Below are 20,060 nucleotides of genomic sequence, written 5' to 3'. Positions count from 1 at the left end.
TACAGCACAACCACAAAATAGAATAAGGAAATGCTATATGCCTAGATACATGGGACCATCTTCAAGATCTATTACATGGGGGGGGGGAAATAGCAACAAAACAGACTAGAGCTCTGTAGAGTTTTGCACATGCTACCATTTTTGCAAAAGATGGGAAAGCATAATATGTGTACACATTTCCTTGTATTTGGATAAAATGTCTCTGGAAACAAAAACAGGAAACCAGATGACATTAGTTGCCTTCAGGGAGGTGACAGTGGTGGCTAATGGCCAGAGGAGGGAGACATTTCGCGGCCTATGTCAATATTACCTATCCCCCAAAGGAGATAATAATAATGAATATTTAATTTTGAAAACTGGTATAAAAAGCAAATGCTTCTAGAATAGTGTGGAATTGTCCGTTCAAGAGAGCTTCAATGCATAAGGTCTGGAGACATCCTATGGGAAAGCAAATTACCTGCCTTTCACAATGTGGCTGACACATAACCCATCTCAAGTACCAATTAAGTGGAAACACTTTGGCAAGCACCAGATGAACAGTATCAAATGTTTATTAAGCGCTTGTTTGCAAGTCTCTCTGCTAAGCATGTGACATACACAATGTCAAAACTCTTTACATTAGTCCTCCAAGTAGCAAGCATGACTACCCCCGGCTCATAGCTGAGAACTGAGGCCCAGAAAGGGAAAGTCACTTGCCTGAGGTCAAACAGGGAGGAAAGGGTGAAACTGGCAGTTGATGTGATGGTATTAGGAGGTGGGCCTTTGGGAGGTACTTAGGTCCCTCATGAATGGGATTAGTGCCCCTATAAAAGAAGCCCCAGAAAGACCCCCTCACTACCCTCCTGCTTGTGAGAACACAGTGAGAAGGCCTAGGCTATGAACCAGGAAGAGGGCCTTCACCCAAATATGACCATGCTGGCACCTTGATCTTGGACTTCACAGCCTCCAGAGCTGTGAGAAATCAATTTCTGTTGTTTATAAGTCACCCAGTCAGTGGTACTCTGTTATAGCAGCCCGAATGGATAGACAGGGAAAGTCAGGTCACAAAGGTGGGATCTCAGGGCAGGAGTAAGGCGCAGGGAGTGGGTGAGACCAACTTCCCCCTATTGGGGTAAGAGTGGGAAGCCCTATCTGTGGGTACTGCCTCCTCTGATCCCCTGAATCAGAGCCATGGGTGGGCTTCAGCAGACACTGAACACAGAGGGGGCCTGGCCCTGGTATTTCTCGTGCAATGTTTTCAGGATAGGTATGAGGTTCTGGAAAGTTGGGCGGATTGAGGCCTCTGCCTTCCAGCAGTTCTTCATAAGGAGATAGATCTGGGGGAGGAAAAACGGACTGTGGTCACTGCTCCGTCTACAGTCCAATGGTGGGGGCAGAAGAGAAGGGGGGGTCTCACCTCACAGGGACATTTCTCTGGCCGAGGCAGCCTCTCCCCTTGTTCCAGCAGCTCTGTGAGCCTCAGTACTGCCATCTGCCCCTGGGTGAGGCCTATAAGCTCGATGAATTTCTACAGAATAAAAGACAAGCTCTTCAAGAGGCACAGCTGCCTAGGTAGAGGGCAGGAGCTTGGAGTAGGACTGCAGGGGTTCGACCGTGTTTCCCCGAAAATGAGACCTAGCCGGACAATCAGCTCTAATGCATCTTTTTGAGCAAAAATATAAGACCCAGTCTTATTTTACTATGATATAAAACCGGGTCTTATATTAATTTTTGCTCCAAAAGACGCATTACAGCTGATTGTCTGGCTAGGTCTCATTTTCGGGGAAACCCAGTAGTCCTGCCTCTACCACTTCTCAGCTGTGTAACTTTGGACTTATGACTTCACCTCCTTAGGCCTGTTTTCCCATCTGTAAAATGGGGCAATACCTTCTAACACCTGGGGTGATTGTGAAAGTTAGATAAACTCATATTCATAGAGTAAGTCTGAATCAGGTGTTTGCTGTTGTTATTAAGCCGCTCAGCAAGTTGTTTTGTCTGTCCAGGACCTTTTTTTTTAATCTCCTATAAAGGCACTATGATTAGTTTTGGGAGTAAACCCCTAACGTTCTCTTGGCTCCTCCTACAGCCCAGGCCTGGCCAATAATTGTGGCTCATGGATACACATTGATTGGCTCCCTGGAGGACATGTGAGCTAAGCTGGGCCAGTCAGAGAGTCCTGAGAATTAAGCTGGAAAGCACCCTTGATCCCCTCAGCTGCAGGGAATGGTTATGTGGAGGGCTGGTGGGAGGGCTAGGGGACCATGGTTGCCACAAGAGAGAGAGGGCCTGAGAGATACTACCACAGAGAACAGCATAGCTGAGTGATGGAGAAAATGGGATTCATGATGATATCTGAGGGTCTAGATTAAGCTGTGCCCTAACTCTCCCCTGGAGTTTGCAAATAGTGGAATAAGCTGTTCCTATTTGAGTTCCTATTTGAGTTTCTGTCACAATCAAAGCCTCTGGCATTTTAAGTGGCCCATTTTACAGATTGGGACTGTGATGCTCAAGTGGACCAAGCACTTGCTAAGCTGGGGGAGCTGGGAATTGAATGCATGACTTTCTAACTCCTCTATTATGGGGTAGAGGTGCAGGCTTGGCTCTCACCGAGGGGGGGCTTTGGCTGGAGTCACAATAGGTCAGCAGTTCATACATGGTGACACCAAAGGACCAGACGTCAGATGCATAGTAGAACTTACACTCCTTCAGGCACTCTGGGGCATACCTGGGGGGACAGGGCAGTTAGGCTTTGGGCCAGACCAGACTGGAGTCCTCATCTGGGGCTTGGGAGCCCTCTGGCCCGTTAGGGCCCCTCCCTTGAGGCGAGACCAGACCCTGTCATCTGAGGCCCCAGCATCCACCTCCTCCACTGACTGCTCCAGATAACCCTGGACCCCCCTCCAGGTGGGTCTCGTCTAGTCACCAGAACACGGGGCTGTCCCCATCCTCGCGCACGCAGTAGTACTCGTGGCCTTCGGGCACAGCCTTGGCTAAGCCAAAGTCCCCAATCTTGACCAGCCTGTCGTTGTCCAGCAGCACGTTGCGCGCAGCCAGGTCTCGATGGACGTAATGCTGCGTGTGCAGGTAGGCCATGCCCTGGGAGCGGGGTGAGGCGGGGCCTAAGGAGCGGTGACCCGGATGGCTGGGGGACAGTCAGGTCAGGCTTGCAGGGACCGGATGCGAGAGCAGGCAGGATGGCAGGTGCAGCCAAGCAAGGGAGCAGGATGGACGCAGAGGAGACCACAGAGGGGACACTGGACCAGGGGTGGGCAAATTGGGAGGGATCGGGCTGCTGGGCGTGGCCAAGTGAGCAGAGGGCGTCTCCGAGTGGAAAACTAGGCGGGTTGGGGGCCTAGCAGGCTGGGGGGTGTGGCCAGGTGATCGGGTGATGGACAAGTATGATGGAAAGTCGGCCCAGGGGCTGGGTCGGGCAAACAAAGGGATGGGACGCTCAGGCCAAGCCAAAGAGGAGGGGCAGGTTCTGCAAGCAGGGGCGGGCCGGCCCACCTCGCAGATCTGCTGGGCGAACAGCAGCAGCTGAGCCAGCCCAACGCTGTGCCGGGGCAGGTAGTCTCGGAGGCTACCCAGGGGTACGTACTCCATGACGAGCTGTACCGATTTTTCGCCTAAGGGCGATAGAGGTACGGGCCACGGCGGCCCACCGTGAGCCCTGCAGTCCCCGACCCCAAGGTGGGTAGGGAAGGCCAAGGCCCACCCACACTAGGCCCAGTCCTCAGGTGGGAAGGACCCATCCTGAACCCTGTCCCCAACCCAGGGAGCTGACCACGGCTGCGACCCATCCTGGCGCTAGGAGAGCATCCCCCAAATGGAAAAAAGGCAGTCCAGCCACGCCCACTTCGGTGCCTAACAACCTCAGTCCTCCAACCTGGGACTGAGTGGCTCTAACTGGCCACAGGCCCTGATGGCCCCGCCCCATGGACTTCTAGGCCCCGTCCGGTTCCGCCCACCTTGGTCCTCGCAGCAGCCTTTGTACTGGACGATGTGCTCGTGGTAGAGCGTGCGCAGGATATCGATCTCCCGCCTCCAGCCGGTGCGGAGCTGAGAGCCGCAGTCCGCCTTGAGGGCCTTCACTGCCACCATCTCGCCGGTGCCGTCGTTGGTCGGGTCGTAACAGTATAAGCTAACCTTGCCGAAGTGACCCTAGCCAAGAACGCAGGATAGTTTTTAGCCCGAGCCTCGATTCCCCGGGCCCCGCCTCCAGGCTGGTCAGGCTGGAAAATCCTAGGCCCCACGTACTCCGTGTTGCTGGGTCTCCTAGGGGCCTAGGACCCCCTTTCAATTCCCCAGGGCCTCCTTTGAAGCTGACAGTCTTCTGGACCTGGCTCTGCCCACGCTAAAAAAACACCCTTCCGCAGGATTTCCTTAGGATTTGAACTTCTCCGCCCCCGCGAGCTTTCTAACAGCCAGCTGCCCGCCCTGGCCCTCCAGGCCCCGCCCTCACCTCGCCCAGATCCCGAATCTTTTTCAAATAGCGCTTGTGGAAAACAGTGGGGTCTGCCGCCTGCAAGTCGGGGTTCACAGCCAAGATGTCAACAAGATCTGGAAAAGCCACACCGCATGAGGTCGGACCCTAGCCCTTTACCCAGCAGGTCTACACTTTGGGGCACAGAAAGCAGGTAACTGCTTCCCGCAGCATCAACCCAGAGATAAGGAAACTTTTTGCAACAGCTGGAAAATTCCACTTCTGGTCCAAAACGCAGAGTTGGGTGCATCAAACTGATACCTGGGATGTTCTGAGATTGGGTAAAGGGCACAAACTTTTCATCAAGAGAGAAAACAAAACAAAACAAAAAAATGCATCCAAAGAAGTTTGGCTGTCCCCAAGGAAAACATTAAGAAGTCGGTGCATTCCTCGCCTAAGTGAATTAGAATCTGGCACACACCCTGAGCCACTGTACAGAGACCTTGGGTGCACTGTGCCTGTGTCAATAGGAATCCCAGTCCCTTCCCCTGCCCCAAGGTCCCAGCACTGGGGTGGGGCTCACTTTGGGGTTGCAGCCGAGTGAGGTCACGCAGGATGGTGCGGAAGGATGGCCGCTGGGCTGGCTCATAGGTCAGGCACTGGCTGGTAAGCATGGCCAGCTCCGGGCACGAGGGTTCAGGCAGCTGGTGCTGCTTCTCGTAGAAGTGCTCTTTCTGTGGGGAAGGGAACCTGAAGGAGTCAGTAGCCCGACCCCCCCCAAGTCTCTTTTCCCAAGAGGCAGAGTCAAGCCCCCAAGGCTGCAGGGTCCTTGTACTGTTCTCATTTTACAGGTGAAGCAACCGAGTCTTGGCAAAGGGAAGCTGACTTGCCTGCCACCGCAGAGCCAGGACTTAAACCCAAGTCCTGCAGATTCTGTTGTGTGAAGCATCTTACACTTGTCCCTTCGTGTCCTGACTCCCACCCATCTCTGCTCCCAGGGAGCTCTGCAGACACAGCTCCCTGAATGCATCAGACCCCAGGCCTTTGCACAGGCTGTGCCAAGGCTGCCCCTCTCTAGCATGGGCCACTGTGGTATTTCTGCACTTCGATTAAAACTTCCTCTGGGAAGCCTTGCCTACCCCTCGGCTGCGTCAGGGGCATCCTCTGGGACCTCTTCCCTGCTACAGCCTGTGCTTCCTCCATCACTACCCAGGTCACTGTGTCTACAACTGAAGCATGTCACTTCTTTGCTGTGTACCACAATGACATTATGAGGCCGGGACTACGGTTAACTCCAACTGACAAATAACCTGATGGAGTCCCAAAGAGATGAGACAACATATGAGGCCACAAGCCAGAGGGAGGAGCTCTGGACCCTGAATGTGCCCTTGGAGGTACTGGCGCCTTTGTGGGAAGAGCCCAAGGGTCCTCCGGATGTACCTCAGAGGGGCTGCGGCACTGCAGAGGAGCTTCCCCGTTGAAGCAGATCTCCAGGAGGGTGGCACCAAAGCCCCACTTGTCAGCCGCGGTGGTCAGGCTGTTGGCCCCGCCGACGAGGCACTCAGGGGCCATCCAGGGGATCCGCTCTGCTCGCTCTGGGGGCCAGGGCCAGAGGTCACCGAGGGTGAAAGGAGTAGGGGTAGCCACTCCCCATACCCAGCCATGTCCGGGTCCTCACCCTCCCTGGAGAGGGCACCCAGGCCCACGCCGGGGTCACTCAGCTTGATGAATGGGCTGGTGCCCTCTGCCAACCCCAGACGTGCCAGCAGGATGTTCCGGCCACACACGTTACCATGAGCCAGTCTCTTGTCTTCCTGGGGTGGGAAGGAAAGGGGGCATGGCCAGTGGAAGCCTACAGACCCTGTCCCCACTCCATCCCACAGGGACAGCCCATGTGGAAAAGACAATCATAGTCATTATGGGGACCCCAACACATTGTCATTGTGTGCCCAGTGGGTCCTTCCTGTTCTCCCAGAGCTGATGGTCAAGGCTCTTGGCCAGGGACAAAAGGCCAGAGGACCCCACTGCTGTACTCAAACCCATGCCACACACACTCCTTCCCCAGGGCCTTTGCACTGGCTGTTCCCTCTGCCCGGGATGTACCTGGGGAAATCCTTCCACAACCTGCAGCAACTCTTTAACTCCACCTCTGCTTCCCACCCCCTCCCATGGTTCTTTCTACTTTATAACATACAACGTACGTATTTATTATTTCTCATTGATCCCTTCCAACTAAAATGCTGGCTCCCAAGAAGACAGACTTCTGTTTTGCTCTATGTGTGTCCTCCAGGGCCTACCAAAGAGCCTGGCATACAGGGGTTGCTCTGGAAACTGGGGTGACTGGACCAGGAGAGGCTGGGGATGAATGGTGAGAGAGTAACAGAGGTGGCCAATGTCAGACCCCACAGGGCTTCAGACACCAAGTGGAGGAGTTAGGTGTTCTCTTCCGGAAGATGGGAGCTGGGTGTGTGAGCAGAAGAGTTTCATGGAAAGATCTCGTGGGGCCAGTTTGTGGATTGAAGGACATGTTGAGGTCTCGATCCCCAGTGCTGAGGCTGCCCTGGCCCTCCCCACCACCCACAGGCCACGTACCAGATAGCTAAGGGCACTGGCCAGCTGCTGGGCTACTGCCACCTTCCAGGCCACAGGAACGCAGCCCCTCTCCCGCCGCAGCCACACGTCTAGAGGTCCATGCTCCACGTACTCGGTCACCATGATGTCTGCAAAGACCAGCCGCTGCAGGGCCACCCGCCTGCCTCCACCCTCCCGGGCGCTGAGGGCAGGCCATCAGGGGCTGGGGCTGTGGGCGGGGGAGCTGTCGGGCAGGGGTGTGTGTGTGGGGGCTTAGGAGTGACCTCAGGGAGAGGAGAAATGCAGGATGGAGTGGAGGCTGAGGTGAGTCCAGGGTGAGGCAGAGATGAATGGTGGTGTTTGGGTCCAGGGTGGGTCTGAGACAGTCAGCTGTCAGGACAACTGTGGAGAGGGGACTAGGGACCTGGGGGTGAGGCAGACAAGTGGAGGCATGGAGCTTGAGGCTGGGGCATCAGTGATGCTAGGATCCCACAGCATTGGGGTGCTCGGGGGTGGAAGTTATTCAGGGTCAGAGTGAAAGCCAGCATTAGGGGGGAAGCAGGAGAGGTGGACACATGGGGTTCAGGTTCTGGGGACTGGCTGGGGTCACCCTGTGCAAGGAGTTTTGAGGTACACACAGGGTAGAGGTAGAGGTGGGGTGGGGCAGGGGCTGAGGTCTGGAAGGATTGGGGTATCCAACAGGGCTGGGTCTGCATGGGGTCACAGTCCTGATGGGGTTGGAGGGCAGATGGGGGCTGGGCTATAGAGGCATCTAGGTGGTGACTGGAGCATGGGATGAAGTCGGGAATCAGGGTATAGTCGAGGGTTGGGGTACAGGTAATAGTCAAGGTATAGCCAGAGGCTGAGATGCAATGGGTTGGCATATAGTCAGGGGTTGGGGTATAGGTTGAAGGTCAAGGTTCAGCAGGGGGTCGGGGTAATAGTGAGAGTTGAATAGTCACAGATTGGGTTATAGTCAGGGGTCAGGATGTTGGTCAAAGGTCGGGGTACAATCCAGGGAGTGGGTATAAGTGGGGGGTCGGCCCGTAAATGGTGGGGGCGGTCTCCTGGGGTCCACTCACTCTTGGAGCCGTGAACACAGACGCCATGGACGAAGGCCAGGTGCACGTGGGACACCTGGCTCATGAGGCTGGCTGTCTCATAGAAGGCCTGTGGGGACACCAGGTCAGGTGGCCGCACACCCGGCCCCTCCCCCAGCCCCGGCTGCGTCCACTCACCAGGGCGATGTCATGGTGACTGGGGTCCAGCACCTTCAGCACCACGCGGAGCTCCTGCCCACGGCCCGCACCGAGCGTGGGCGTGTCCCCCGCATCTGCCTTATCCTCCACAGAGCCTCTGCCCCCTACTTGCAAGCGGCCCTCATACACGTTGGTCCTCGTGCCCTGGCCCAAGTGGGACAGCTGGGGGAACATGGCAGGGAACATGTCCATGACAAAAGCTGGTGGCTGCTCTCCCGGCATCCTCCTACCCCCAGGGGCCCCCCACCTGCACAAACCTGGGTGATGTCATCCTGGCAGACCCGGTGGAAGCTGAGCTGGCTGAGGTTGAGCGGCCTGGTGCTGCTGGCCTGAGGCCCCCGCGTGATGATGAGATTGGAGATCTCTGGGGGCGAGAGCCAAGTCACTGAGGGCTGCCATGGAGGAAGTGCCACCCCCCACACCAGGCACCCCCATCACACCTCCTGGCTGCGGCAGGCAACAGTGGCGCAGGAAGAAGCAGTCATCACCGGCCCGTAGCGAGCAGCCCTGTAGGGCAGCCCGAAGCTCCCGCACGCTGGGGAAGGACCGGTCCCAGCTCTCCAGTGTGAAGGTCCCCGTATGCAGCTCAATGGGGAACTTCCGCAGGCGCAAGCCCTGCGTGCCAGGGTCCTGGGGTGGGTGGCAGGATGAGGGCGATGAGCAGGGGTCCAGGCAGGGAGTACACCCAGCCCCTGCCCAGGACCCCGACTCCAGGCCCACCTGGTCCCTCTGGGCCACCGTGAGGATGAGGCGATTAAAGTGGCTGGTGCTCCAGTGGATGAGATAGAGACCGTCCTCCGGCCGCAGCTTAGCCAGCACAAATGGATCCCTGCAAGGGACAAGGGGGCAGCATCAGGGGGCGCTGCTGGACCCCCACGTGGCAATAGGAACGCACAAAACCTGTCCAGAGGGGCACACTCCCAGCTGGGACAAACGTCAGACACAGCTGCTTATGTGGTGACACTGAGTCTGGGACACATACACGTAGGTATAACACTGTCACACATGACAACTCACGAGGAGAAACAGGCACACACTTGTAGGAAACATCTGTCAGACACTGTCAGCGACACAATGACATACACGCAGAGACAGAAAACAGGTGTCAAATGCCAGCGGGCACACCCCCAGCCACAGACACAGCCACTCCCAGGGTGACACACAGTGGACTGTCTGTCCCACCCCCAAAGGAGGATGTTCATTGACACGGCTGCTTACCCAGTGTCATGAGGCAGCACAGGGGCACCGACATCCTAGGCCCAGAGGTACCAATCATCCTGAACAACAAACAGGAGACACTGCTCCACAGGCCCAGACGCCTACATACACAGCGGCTCACGTGCTGCTAGACTGGATGTTCGTGTCCCCCTAAAATTCGTCTGTTGAAGTCCTAACCCTCAATGTGATGGTATTAGGAGCTGGAGTCTTTGGAAAGTGAGTCAGTCATGATGGAGGAGCCCTCATGAATGGGATTACTGCTTATAAAAGGGACCCCAAAGAGCTCCCATGAGGACACAGCAAGAAGACAGCTGTCTTGAACCAGAAAGTGGGCCCTCACCAGACACCAGATCTGCTGGTACCTTGGACTTCTAACCTTCGCAACGGTGAGAAATAAATGTGTGTTGTTTCTAAGCCACCCAGCCTGTTGTATTGTGTTAAGCAGCCTGAACAGACTAAGAAATGCGCTGATATGGCCCACAGACCCTGCACGGGTGGCACACACCTCGCTGTGATGTGGCACAGCCATAGCTCTCATGAGGTAAAATGGCTACTTCACCCTCCTCTGGTGTAGAGACGAGGCTCAGAGGGGTCAGACCTCTTAGAAACCCCCAGGGGCCAGTCCCAGTGTTACACGCAGGATAAGGGACACCCAGGCACAGGGACAATGGCCAGACAATTACAAACTATGACCTGGCAGCATGCAGAACGGCCACACACGCACCCGATGACCACAGAAGCACTGATGCTCCACATTCTCAGCCCTACAAGTCCAAACAGAATCTCAGTGACCGAAAATTACCAGGACAGACACACACCTGCAGGGGCGTAAACCCACACACATCTCTCTGAATGGCCACCAGCATTTGTAAAACAGCACCACAAAAATCACCCATCCTATCACGTGTGAAAACATACGAGGACAATTTTATACGCAGTCACTGGAGCAGTGACACAGCTGCACGCCAAATGGGCTGTTCAACATCCAGACACGCACAGCAGTGGTCCCAAACCCAGTCACTCTCGTGACACGTCGCCCATGCCATTGCAGTTGCTCTCTCCCTCTGTAACCCCTATTGTACCACACTTGCGGGCACACACACACATGCACATACAGGCACGCACATGTGAGTGTACTTACACACACACACACACACATACACACACAAATGGATGCACCAGTGGTATGAGTGAATGCTTGCACATATAATGCAGGCGCACACAGGCAAACATGTGCTCACACTCACAGGTATACACCACACACAAATGCTTGCACACACGTGCTCACACACTCAAATGCATGCACACTTACAGCTGTACACACAAGCATACACTGACACATGAATGCCCACAAATATGTGCACACACCTCATTCGAGCCCCACAGTTCCCAGAGCTCAGTCTAGTTGGCAGCTCTTGCCCCCATGGCCCACGCTGCCCAGCCACCCCTCTGTGCACTCACAACAGGGGTCCGTGAACACCATCCTGGATACTCATCACAAGCCGTGGAGGAGCCACTTCGTGGCATAGGTAGTGACTCGAGTCGGCTGTCAGGCGGAAATAGCCATCTACCAGTGACACCAAGGACAGGGCCCCGGCCCGGGAAGGCAGGGTCAGCTCCTAGAGGCCAGGGATATGTCAGCCAGGCGTCGCAGGCTGGAGGCACCCCCCAGCCCAGCCCCCAGGCCCAGGCCCCACCAGGCACTTGTTGTCTTGACAGTGGATGCTGACATGGCGTTCCCTCAGCACGACATGGCTGATGTCCTGGAAGTCACAGAAGTAGGCCCATGGCACCTCGCATCGCCTGTCCATGGGTTGGTTGCCCAATTCTTGGGCCTTTGCTTTCTTCCTAGAGGAGCCAGCATGGGCATTCCTGCTCCTGCCACCGTCACCACCACTGGGACCCTGGAAAGTCAGCATGTGGGGTGGGTGGATTTGAGCAGGGATGTACCTGTTTAGTCCCCCACACATTCCATCTGTGGATAGGCTGGAACTGGGGGCACCAGGCAATCTCCTTCAGCATCCCCCCTCAAGTCCTGGTGTCACAGGTGGGACAGAGGACCCATCCCCAAGAGATATACATGCCAGAAGCCAGAACCTCGAGGAGGGCAGAGAAGAGAATCCTAGTTCTCTCACCCTCATATGCCAAAGGGATTGTCAGAGGAGCAGACCCCAGAAATCAGGTTCTCAAGGGGCAGGCAGACAAAGGACACTCCCCAAGAAAACAGACTCCGAGGACAGAAGGACATACCCCAGACCCATGTTGGGAAAGGGCGCACCACAGTCCCCTTCAGAGACCAAGGTCAAGATTTCACAGGAGCTCCTGCCCGGCCCTACCTGGACCCCCAGATAGAAAAGGTGCCCTGCTCACCTCTGCCTGTACTGGCCGCCACTGGATGCCACCAGTACCGGTCACCAGCACCTCATGAGTCGGGGGTCCTACAGCAGACTCGGGCCCGGGGTCCAGAGGGGCCTGCCTGCTGTCCCGGATATAGCAGGGCTCTCCCTCAGCCTGGGCCAGCAGCTCTAGGTGGCACACAGACACACGCTCTGTGCCGAAGCGGGGTGCCAGCCGCTCAAGTGTGGCCAGGTACTTGACCATGATGACCTGCTGGGAGAGGTGCCGTGGCTGGAAGGCCCGCAGGAACCTGTGGAAGATGATCCACAGGCGCAGCCGTGTGAAGGCGTTGTGTTGCTGGATTTGCTGCCGGAAGGAGCGTGGGATGCAGTCCTTGAAGCTGTGGGGACAACCAGGAGGGGCCAGTCAGGCACCTGGGTTGCAGGCCTGGCTGGGTGACACGGGGTAAGTGGCTTAACCTCTCTGAAACTCTGCTGCCTCATCAAGAAAACACATAGGCTATCATGAGGTGGAAAGACCACACAATAAAGGGCCAGCACAGGGAGGCTGCGTGGTGTCGGGCCTGGGGCACAGAACTCAGGAGGAGTCTATGGGCTGAAATCCCAGCTCTTGGGCAACTTCCTTAAGCTCTAAAGGGCTTCAAACCGTGCCCTTCAAACCGTGTAGGGCTTATGACAGAATTAAGACTATTATTGATTGGCATATAATAAGGACCACGTCACTGTCAGCTGTTCTTATTATTGAAGTCATTATTATTTTTAACATGAATATTATGGTTATCAATAAAAGGCACAATTCTGGGGGGTTCCTCTGTTCCTCACAAAGCCCTGCCCCCTTAGCCCCTCTCCCCATCACCTTCCCTGCACCTGGCCACTAGTATAGTATAATAACCCTTCTAGAGTATAGGTTTCGCAGCTTCAGTCTCCATGTCCCAAGCCTTCCCTCCCACCCTTTGACCAGAGGGCTCCTAAAGTTTGAGGTTCTAACTGCCTCCTGTCCCCACTTCCAGGCCCTTCAGGGCTCCCCACTGGGGAAAGAGGCCCCCTGACTAGTGCCTTGCCGACTCCTGCACATGGGCAATCATATTCCAAATCCGGTCCCCTTAGAAATAGGCTTTTGCCACCTTCTGCCTCGGGGCCTTTGTATATGCTATTCCCTCGGCCTAGAATGCTTTGCCAACGCAATCCACATCCGGATAAAGCCGACTCAACTTTCAGATCTCAGCAGAAATGTCACCTCCCCCAGGAAGTGTTCTCTGATCTCCAGGCTGAATAGGCTGCCTCCTCTGGGTTTCCCAGTTCGCTGTCACAGCCCCAGTCCTCCAGAGTGATAACATGATCGTGACAGAATATGTACTTTAAGAAGAACTGCTAGCCCTGAAGACCCAGCTCTCCTGCTGCCTCCTCCAGGCAGTGTGCCCTGATTTGCCCCAAGAGTTGGCAATGGAGGTGAGCATAGCTAGCTCTTTCCTTCCCTTGAATTATACGGAGTTCTCCAAGTTCATCCTGTTCCAGCCACACTTCCTCCAACATATCGAGCACAGTCCAGCCTCATGGCCTATGCACTGGCTGTTCCCTCTATAAAATTATCTTCTCTCAGATACCTACATGGCTACCTTTTTCACTTCCTTCAGATCTTTGAATGTGAATGAATGTTACCTGCTCAGTGAGGAATTCCCTGACTACTCAATTTTAAATTGTATACCCCCGACTCCCTGACACTCTTCTTCTTCCTCTTTTCCTGCCTAATTTTTCTCTGTTGCAGTTATCACCATCTAAATCACTACACATTTTACTTTTGTATTTTCTTTATTGCCTGTCTCCTTCACCAGACATTCTTATCCGACTTGTTCACTATTATGTCCTCAATGCCCAGAACTAATGCCAGCATACAGTAGTGGGTACTCAATACACGTTTGTTGAATGAACGAAGTCATGGCAGCATGAAAGGTCTGCCTTGGTCCTACCATGCCCAGGTGTTGCCATCCATCTACACAGTGTCTCCACCCCATTTGCAGATACCTGATCTTCTTGGCCACCTTTTCCAGGGGAATACCAAGGCGGAGAGCGAGGTGGCAGAGGTGCAGAAACGCCATGCCCAGGCTCTCATTCTTAAAGTGGTGGATCTCCTCCTCACTCGACAGCTCCCACAGTGATGCTACATCATTCACAAACTCATGCTTGCCCTGGGGGTGGTTAAATTGGACAGGAAGGGAGGCATGAGAACCTGTTCCCCAGCTTCTGGCCACTTTGGAGAGGAGGGGACCCCCCCGTTTTTTGGAAAAGCCAAATAAACAGCATTCATGCCTTTCTACCCAACCCTATGCCTGTGGCAGACATCACTGATCGATCACAGCACTCTTTCCCAGGCTACCAGAAGAGTCTTAAAACCCTTTGGTTCAGGCAGAAAAAGGATCCCAGATGGCATGAGCTGAAACCTATTAGCTGTAACTGGGGAGGGAAGTGAGGCCTCCTCAACTGCCCATAAGTGCCCCCAAAACAATCCCACCTCCCCAGCCCTGCTCACACCTGCTCAAAGAGGTACTCAAAGGAGGCTGGGTCCAGGAGTTGCATGCCCTGCTCTGCCTGATCTGATGAAGCCTTGGCCCCTGGGGGTCCACAGCGGTACACAGCTGGCTCCTGAGGATTTGTGCCGTGCCAGTTCCGGAAATAAAACCTGCAGGAAGGGAGTGGGCACAGCTGGGGCTGAGCACAGATTCAGACCAGCTCCAGGAAAATGGGGTACAGGGGAGGGAGGGGACAGAACAAAAGGAGACAAGCTTCCCACAGGCCTTTGCTCACCTCATGCGGAAGTGCAGCGTCAGGCTTGTGTCTCTGGAGACCTCCAAGATGTGGTTTGGGGGCAGCCAGACCTGGGCCTGGGCATCGAAGAGGGCAAAGAGATTGAGGCAGGGTGGAGTGATGCCTGAAACGGGGAGAAACAAGGTTAGGAGTCAGCGTCTGCTGCCATTCACTCAGGGCCCCCAGACCTGCTGTCTCCCTTCACAAGCCTTCCCTGCACCTCCTCCCCTGCTGACGGAAGACAACGCAATATGTTGACCATGCTGTGGCCTCACAGAAGACTATGTTTCCCAGCCTCCCTTGCAGCTTGGATGGGGCCATTGGACTGGTTTCTGGCTAATGGGATGTGAGCAGAAGAGATTTCATACTTCCAGGCCCGGAAATAAACCCTCCTGCCATCTTCCCTGCCCCAGGGATGTTAGAGACCCCTTGTGCCAAGATGGAGGCGAACCATCTGACCTGCATTAGATTTTAGGTAAACCTTCATTGTCTTAACCCAGGGAAACTTGGGGGGCTGCTTCTTACTATAGCAGAACCTATCCTCAACTGACCAACACAACCCTCCTCGGATCTCTCTCTGAACTTCAGCGCCAAAGAAATTATCAGCTACCTCCTGGCTGTCTCCCCCTGGAAGTCACAAGCCCCCTTCAACATGCTTTGTTTCAAATAGATCTTATCCGGGGTCCCAACACCTGCCCCTCCTCTGCCCAGTTCCTTAAGCCAGGACTTGGTCCTTATGCTCAACTCCTTTCACACACTCCCCATCAGATCGGTACAAGTCCTGCTCTTCCTGTATCTTCCCTTTCTCTGGGACCCACCCACTTCCTTCAAATCCAAAGCCCAGGCCTAGTCCAACCTCCAGACTTGTTGTCATTCCCCACACTGGCCACCCAAGACGTCTTTTTATATATATATATCACTTAAAATTTTTAGCTAAAATAGTTCTTTCAGAATGATTTATAATCACCTAAGTACCAGCCACCAGATGAAGAAATAAAACTTGGTAAATATAGCCTATATCCACCTCTTTTCCCCTCCCACAAAGAGGTAAGCATGCTCTTAAAGTAGAGTTTACCATTTTCATATCCTCTATGATCTAGTCTTGAATGTTATAAACTCGAAATGTGGTATTATACCATAAGTGTCCTCCTGCAATTGCTTTTTCATGCCACAATAAGTTTTAAAGCTTCACACATGATGATATATGTAAGGTTGGTTAAATTCCCTTTTCATGGCTGTATAGTATTCCAGTGTTCAACCATACTGCTATTTATTTGCACATTCTCCTGCAGAGGGACTTTGAGATCGTCTCCCATTTTTCGCTAAGATAAATGAGGCAGCTCTGAACATTCTCATGTGTCTCCTGGAACACATGAGCTGAGTTTCTGTAGGGTGAATATCTAGGAGTGGAACTGTGTGGCCTCAGAGTGTGCATTTCAACCATGTTAAATGATGCCAAATTGCCAAGTTGCTGTATCCAAGAGTACTGCCTCCTACAGAAGGACAATGCCTCCCTGTGAGACAACTTCCTAAAGAGCCGATGTGACTGTTTCATTCACTGGCTTAAACCTTCTATGGCTCCCCATTGCACCCTGAGAAAGCCCAACCCCTCACCACAGAATAGCCATGACCTGGACCCCAGTTTCAATTCCTACTTCCCCTTCCAAATCCTTGAAACTGACAAGCTAATCACTCTTAAGGTCTTTTGCTTCCTCAAACAGATCAGGCTCTCTGGGACTTCTGCACATGTTGTTCCCTCTGCCAGACATGTTTCACTTCACCCAGCACTCCCATCAGAATGCTTTTAAGAATCACCTATCAATTGAAAAGTACAAAGTGAGAAATCCACCAGAAGGCACACCCACCCAGTCGTTGGGTGGGTGGGTGAGGGAGTTTGAGAGGACTTCCTGGAGGAAGAGGCACGTAAGAAAGTCCCCTTGGAGAGACCTTCTCCACCTCTGGCAGAAGAAATTACACTTTTGAGCACATCTACTGCAGGCTCTCCCAGCCATTCCCTGTTTCCTTACTGTTGTCAAGAAATAGTCTAAAAAAAAAAAAAAAAGTCTGAACTCTCAACTCCTCCCTCTGGCATTTAAGGCACTGTAAGATCTGGCCCTGGCTGACCTCTCCCCCATCCGCTCCCACCTGGAGATCAACTCTGCCCTGGTCTCCCTTCTCCCACCCTCACCCACCACAGTCTGTTCCCCCCATAGGAGCCAGAGAGCACTTGTGAATACCGGAGTCCAGTCACCTCTTTCCTTTGCTCACAGTCCCACCTCACGTGGAGTAAAATCCAAAATCCTCCCCGAGGCCCACAAGGCCCTGCACAACTTGTCACATCCTTGCCCTCACCTCTCCTGTCTCCCCTCACTCGGCTCCAGGGGTTGCTGGCAAGTTCCCACCTCTGGGCTTTTGCCCTTGCTGCTCCTGCTGCCTGGTACCCATCTTCCCCAGACATCCCTGGAGCTCCCTCCCTTATCTCCTTAAGTTTTTAATTTTTCACCATCATCTATCTGCCCTCTTATACAGTTTTCTTATTTATTACATTTCTTGCTGATTTCCCTATCAGAATATCAGTGCTACAAAGGCAGTGATTTGGGGGCTGGCACACAGGAGGTGCTCACTCAGTGTCTGTTGAATGAACAGGCTGGTGGATGGATGGGGTCCAACTGCTGCCAGCACCTCCATGCTCGCCACGGGACTCACCGACTTTGCGTGCGATGTGAATGCAGACCTCCTCCGCAGTCAGTGTGGCCTCACTGAAGGTAACCCAGGGCTCTCCGCCGTCAGGGCCAGCCCAGTGCAGGAGCACCTTTAGGCCTCCTCTGGTGGTCATGAGCCGAGCTCGGTCCTCATCAGGCGTGCTGCCCCTGGCAGTGGCCATCCAGTGGCACAGAGGCATGCTCTTGACAGCTGGCTTGGCTGTGAAGGGACAGCTCATCAGTCCCCAGGTCTTCACCTGGAGGCTCCTGTTAGTATCTCAACCTGCTGCCCAGCCAGACTGAGGACCGAGGGGAAGATGCTGGACTCCCCATGCTCTGTGACCTCAGGCACACAATTCTCCTCCTTAGTTTCCACATCTGTTTGATGGAGTTGAGGGATGTGTCCCCACCTATCAGATACTTGTCATGAACTATAACAACACCCAACCCCTTTATTGGACACAGTTGCGTCAGTATAAAAATCTGCTCTGAACCCTTATTCCCAACATAACCAGGCAGACAGGTGTGGTCAAACAGACCTGGGTGGTAAATTTGGGCACTCCCTGTGTCAACTGAGGTAAGTCACTTAGCCACACTGGGCCTTAGTTTCCCCCAGAATGGAGATGCTGAGAGCGCTGCCATCAAAATATGGTTGTGATGTTTCAACATAATTCTGCATATTCCTTATATGTTTGGCACAGACCCTGATACGGGCCTGAAAAAATAACAAATGTGACCAGAACAAGAGTAAAAATCATTATTATTGGTTTCACCCTCGTAATCGTTTTTTTCCCTTCAGTCCAAGATTCCTGCCTCCCACATCCACCCCCATGAGCAACCCCAGACTCTTCTTACTTCCCTGAGCCTGGGAAGGGTTGTGTTCAGCTCTGTACCTCCAACCCAGCTCCAGGACTTTTAAAAAGCCAGGCCCAGGGCCCAGGCCTCCTGAGGTCTCCTGTATCTCCAGGGAGGAGGGGCTGTCAGTGATTCCACTGATTGCACCAATGTTACTGATTTAAGACAAACAGTGATGGAAAGAGGAGAATGTTGTAACCGCATAATGTCAGATTCATCAGGAATCAGCTGCTTTCTCTAACCTGTTTCCTCATCTGGAAAACGGGCATATAAACGTATCTCCCTCAGAAGGCTGTGGGGAGGATTCAGTGAGATGAGGCAGGGAAAAGGCACAGCACAGGCCCTGGCACGCAGCAGGCCCTTGATCAAGGTTCGCTATTATTATCTATTAACTTTTAAGAGAAGACGTGGGGATGGGACTTTTGGGGTGCCCATCTCCCCCTTAGGCCCAGACCCAGCTTTGAGAGGGGGTCAGGGTGAGGTCTGTACCCGGGAAGTCTGCACCCCCCCACACACCCACACCTCCAAACTCCGCTGACCCTGACGGGCAGCAACCGTGACGTGCACCCACCAGGCATCGACCAGTCCCGAGGCAGCGGGTGCTGTTATTCATCTCCGGCCAAGCGCTGCCAGTCCGGCGCCTCTCGCCGGCCGCATCCTTCCTGACGACCTCTGGGGGGCACCCTTTCCATGCCCTCCTCCACACTCAACCCTGGTCCCGGGGACTGTGGCTCGAACCCCGGACCCCTCCCCGCCGCGGGAGGCAACCACCTCCTGATCGCCGCCGAGACACCGCCTCTCATTGGCTGCCTGAAACGGTCACACTCATTGGCCGCCTCAGACGCGGAAGTGGCTGGCCCACGCAGGCTGGCGAGAGAATGTGGTCGCCGCCTGCAGCGGTATCTTCATTTCCTACGCGGGCGATAGGCCCAAGTCAGGCTTCCGGACCTGACTCTGGTGCAAGCCCCAAATCCTCGTCTTGGTGATCAAGGCTGCAGCCAGTCGCCATTCAGTCCTCCAACCGCCTGCCATGTGTCTCCGCATTCCATCCTGCCTTGTCACTGCCTGGCCAGCCCCACCCTCTAGCTGAGACCCCCACCTTCGTCTCTACGGAACGCATTTCTAGCCCACCTGCTCACATCCCTTTCCAGATCTCTTGCATTCCTGTCCTCTGAGGCCACCTTGCTGTCAAAGTAGCAACTTGAACGTCCCACCTGATCTGAGTTTTAATCTCCACACAGCAAGTCTCTGCCATTTACCGAGAAGGCTATACGCTTAGCGTTTTACACGCATCGCATTTGTTCCTGGTAGCAGTCCTCCGAGTAGGAGCTCTTATACCCATTTCTCAGAGAAAGAAACTGAGGCACGGAGAGGTGCCAAAGACTCCTTAACCAAACTTGACTCCTCTGAGGCCTCTTCTCCACTAGCCTTCGACCTTGCCCCGGGTTCTGTCTTTGCCCAGACCAGTCTGAGCGAAGACTCCTAAGTCATCCCACCACCCTTGATATCTGATCAAGTTCCTCATCCCCCACCTTTGATGCATAAGTCCTTGGCTTCTTTTTAGCCAAAAATTTTGTTAAGTCAGTTTAGCAAGAGTCCCCCTCCCTCCCTTTAATGTCTCTCTCCTCTTAGTCCTTTTCCAACCATAGACTACCCCCACCCCCACTTTGCTCTTTGGCTCCCAATCCCCAGCTGTCTTTGCTGTACTCAGAATTGACCCTGACTTTTCAACCCTATTCAATCCCCCTATTGCAATAGACGTGAATGAAGTTTTCCTTACCATTTTACCAAGCATCAGAATAATTTTTTCTTTCACAGAGGTTGAGTAACTTTCCCAGGTCACAGCATAAAAGGGCAGAGCCAGGTTTATTTCTTGAGTTGGAGCCGTAACTGC

At 54.0% G+C, this 20,060-nt stretch overlaps 1 protein-coding gene across 3 annotated transcripts; it reads right to left on the bottom strand.

Annotated features, from left to right (window-relative positions):
* Window positions 1-535: 535 nt before the first annotated feature.
* Window positions 536-20,060, bottom strand: TYK2 (tyrosine kinase 2). 3 transcript variants are annotated; one of them, XM_033134813.1, is made up of 24 exons: window positions 19,947-20,060; window positions 17,316-17,531; window positions 14,610-14,733; window positions 14,337-14,484; window positions 13,830-13,993; window positions 11,821-12,187; window positions 11,148-11,354; window positions 10,912-11,069; window positions 8,953-9,061; window positions 8,673-8,862; window positions 8,490-8,596; window positions 8,212-8,394; window positions 8,056-8,143; window positions 6,995-7,122; window positions 6,081-6,216; window positions 5,843-5,997; window positions 4,986-5,136; window positions 4,442-4,539; window positions 3,948-4,140; window positions 3,487-3,605; window positions 2,903-3,075; window positions 2,587-2,704; window positions 1,397-1,507; window positions 536-1,316 (listed from the first exon to the last, which is right to left on the bottom strand). In XM_033134813.1, exons 2-24 carry the CDS (start codon window positions 17,509-17,511, stop codon window positions 1,182-1,184), a joined length of 3,558 nt encoding a protein of 1,185 aa, XP_032990704.1. In that variant the 5' UTR covers window positions 17,512-17,531; window positions 19,947-20,060; the 3' UTR covers window positions 536-1,181. The 3 variants fall into 3 exon arrangements, 2 of the variants coding, with proteins under 2 accessions (XP_032990704.1, XP_032990702.1); XM_033134811.1 differs by lacking the exon at window positions 19,947-20,060 and adding an exon at window positions 18,738-18,956; XR_004425633.1 differs by lacking the exons at window positions 536-1,316; window positions 19,947-20,060 and adding an exon at window positions 18,738-18,956 and having other exon boundaries at window positions 2,903-3,121.

Source organism: Rhinolophus ferrumequinum, chromosome 18 (assembly GCF_004115265.2).
Source record: "Rhinolophus ferrumequinum isolate MPI-CBG mRhiFer1 chromosome 18, mRhiFer1_v1.p, whole genome shotgun sequence".
Taxonomy (NCBI): Eukaryota; Metazoa; Chordata; class Mammalia; order Chiroptera; family Rhinolophidae; genus Rhinolophus; species Rhinolophus ferrumequinum.
This window is presented reverse-complemented; position numbering and strand designations above follow the sequence as displayed.

Coding starts and splice junctions, on each gene's coding strand:
- TYK2 (XM_033134811.1), bottom strand. Junction 8,863..8,952: donor CGGTGGCCCAGAGGGACCAG/GTGGGCCTGGAG, acceptor CACCCACCCCAG/GACCCTGGCACGCAGGGCTT. Junction 3,076..3,486: donor TCGCCCAGCAGATCTGCGAG/GTGGGCCGGCCC, acceptor CCCCGCTCCCAG/GGCATGGCCTACCTGCACAC.